The 2,381-nt window shown below is 37.8% G+C and overlaps 1 protein-coding gene across 1 annotated transcript; it reads left to right on the top strand.

The window, feature by feature from the left end:
• Window positions 1–769: 769 nt before the first annotated feature.
• Window positions 770–1,106, top strand: LOC133330195 (uncharacterized). The gene is made up of 2 exons (XM_061538658.1): window positions 770–779; window positions 841–1,106. Exons 1-2 carry the CDS (start codon window positions 770–772, stop codon window positions 1,104–1,106), a joined length of 276 nt encoding a protein of 91 aa, XP_061394642.1.
• The last annotated feature ends 1,275 nt before the right edge of the window (window positions 1,107–2,381 follow it).

The raw sequence follows: 2,381 nt of genomic DNA, 5'->3' as shown, positions 1-2,381 counted from the left end.
TTCTTTCCGCTTATTTTCATTGACACCTAGAAGTTTGCGTCGCTAAACCGTAATATATTTCCGTATATTGTCAGTGACTGGAGGGTTTCAAAGGTCTCATAACTATTTTCGACAGCTAATGATAGAAAAGCGCTGTTCCGCCAAATCGTATAATCATCGATGAAAGGTACGACATATAAACCTGTTTTTTTAGACTTCAGTGGATTTTAAAATGTTTAGTCCTTAAAAATAATTTCGAAGGCATATTATGTTTTCACACTTAATGACCTTGACTTCTGTTTTAAAGGTGAGTTAAATACCTGTCCTATGATCTTAATGTCTAAGTCCATAGGACAGGTATTTATACAATGTGAAGGTCATACAGAGGGTTTATTATACCAGGGATCATCAGACTGAATGTCTAGTTATGATCGATTCCTCAAGATTCATACAAGAGGACATATATTTTATGATGTTCGACATTATGATAAGAAATAACTTTCATTGGCTACAAATAACTTCGAAATCAAAAACCGAATACAGATAGTAAGGGGAAGCTAAGAAAGAGGAAGCCTTTGCCAAATTTTGTTATCAGCTATTAATAACTTGTGTCATTTCACTGTTCAGTTCGTAAAATAAAAATGTCAAACTATATGAAACAAAATCAATTAAACTTTCTCTTATCAAATGCCAAAAATCTATTCTCCCATAACTATAAAAAGCGTCGAAGAATTCACTTAATCGACAAGTTGCAATTTGGAACTACCCGGAACCAACAACCAACCTCAAAATGAAATTCTGTAAGTTATTTTCATAGAAAATAAAATTTGAGATTGTCATAAAAAATAATCTTCTTTCCAGTCGCCTGTTTAACCTTCTTGGCTTGTGTCATTGCCTGCGTCTTGGCCTGTGATCCCGACAGCAACAATGAACCCACCTGTACCAAGAATAATTTGAATGTACCCATTCGTAACTTCTGGGATCCCACCTGCTATTGGCAATGTACTGCTGCTGGTGCTAAAGCTGAAACTGTTCGCTGTCCAACTGGTGAATTGTTCGATTCTGCTTTGGGTAAATGTGTTTCGTACAAGGTCTGGGAATGGACCTTCCCTTGCCCTCAAAACTAATTGAATAAACGGAAAATGTAAAAATAAATTCCGATTTCTTTTTATTTTGGGTATTTCGAAGGGGTTTCCGTAAGGAAGAAATATTGTCAATTAATAGATGAGCTAGATGAACTCAAGTTGACATGAGAAACTCAAGATGAGTTTGTGATCTATAGATGAGCTGGCGAACTCTGGTTGAGCAAGGGATCTCTAGACGTGCTAGGAAACGTTCAATGATGTAGGGATCGCTAGATGAGATGATAATTTCTAGATGTGCTTAGGAAAAAAAAAACGGACAGATTCGAGATAATTTTAGATGAGCGAAATAACTTTGAATGTGGTGCTAGAGGAATCATGCGAACTATGAATGAACTTCTGGAGTCTAGCTGAGATTAAAAACTCTAATTGACCCACTCTATATATGCGAAATAACTCTGCAATTGACTCTATATATGCGAGTGAACTCTGCATTAGGTAAATGTATCGAAGTGTAGCTGAGCTACCGACATCTAGTTTATCTAGCGAACATTTGCTGAGCTGATCAGGCGAAATCTAAATGAATTAGTGCGCTCAGAAAGGACTAGCGTTCTTCGCTGAAATTGCGGACTTTATCAGAAATAGAGAAATCTAAATGTGCAAAATTAAATACGGTAGCAAAATCTACATGAGCAAGGGAACTCTATGCGTTTTGAGGAAACTGAACTGACTAAATTCAGATGAGCTTATTCACTGTAGATGAGTTAGGGAACTATAAATGAGTAAATAAACTCTAGATGAGCTAGTGTACTCTGCATGAGCTGGCGAACTCTAAATAAGGTGGCGTACCTTGTATGGGCTAGCGAATTCTAGATGAGATGGCGAACTCGAGCCAGTGATCTCTAAATAAGGTAGATAACTCTTTCTATAATAGGGAGTTCTAGATGTACTTGGGGAAAAATTTGACGGACTCGAGGAACACTGTATAAGCTGATCAACTCTGAGCTAGCGAACTGAAATTGAGCTAGGAAATACATGATAAAGTGAACTCTAGCTACGCAGGGATTACATTGATGATCTTCTAAACTCTAAATGAGCCGATGAGCCCTATATGATATTGGGGGAACTCTAAAAGAAGTAGTGAGAAGAAATGAGAAAAGGTCATATTTGGAATTCGACCCGATGAGGCTTTTTAGCACATGTCGCCATGCATCCACGTTACCTCTAACATCGGTAAAACCGAACTGATACAAGGACGTGCCTTCGCTGTAGCATTCCCCAAGCCGTGCCACCATAATCCTATCCAGTACTTTTCCAAGA

The sequence above is a fragment of the Musca vetustissima genome, unplaced genomic scaffold (assembly GCF_032173495.1).
Source record: "Musca vetustissima isolate MV318-11 ecotype Yass unplaced genomic scaffold, APGP_CSIRO_Mvet_v1 utg30907, whole genome shotgun sequence".
Lineage (NCBI taxonomy): Eukaryota > Metazoa > Arthropoda > Insecta > Diptera > Muscidae > Musca > Musca vetustissima.
The sequence above is the reverse complement of the archived record's forward strand: the minus strand, read 5'-3'. Positions and strand labels throughout refer to the sequence as shown.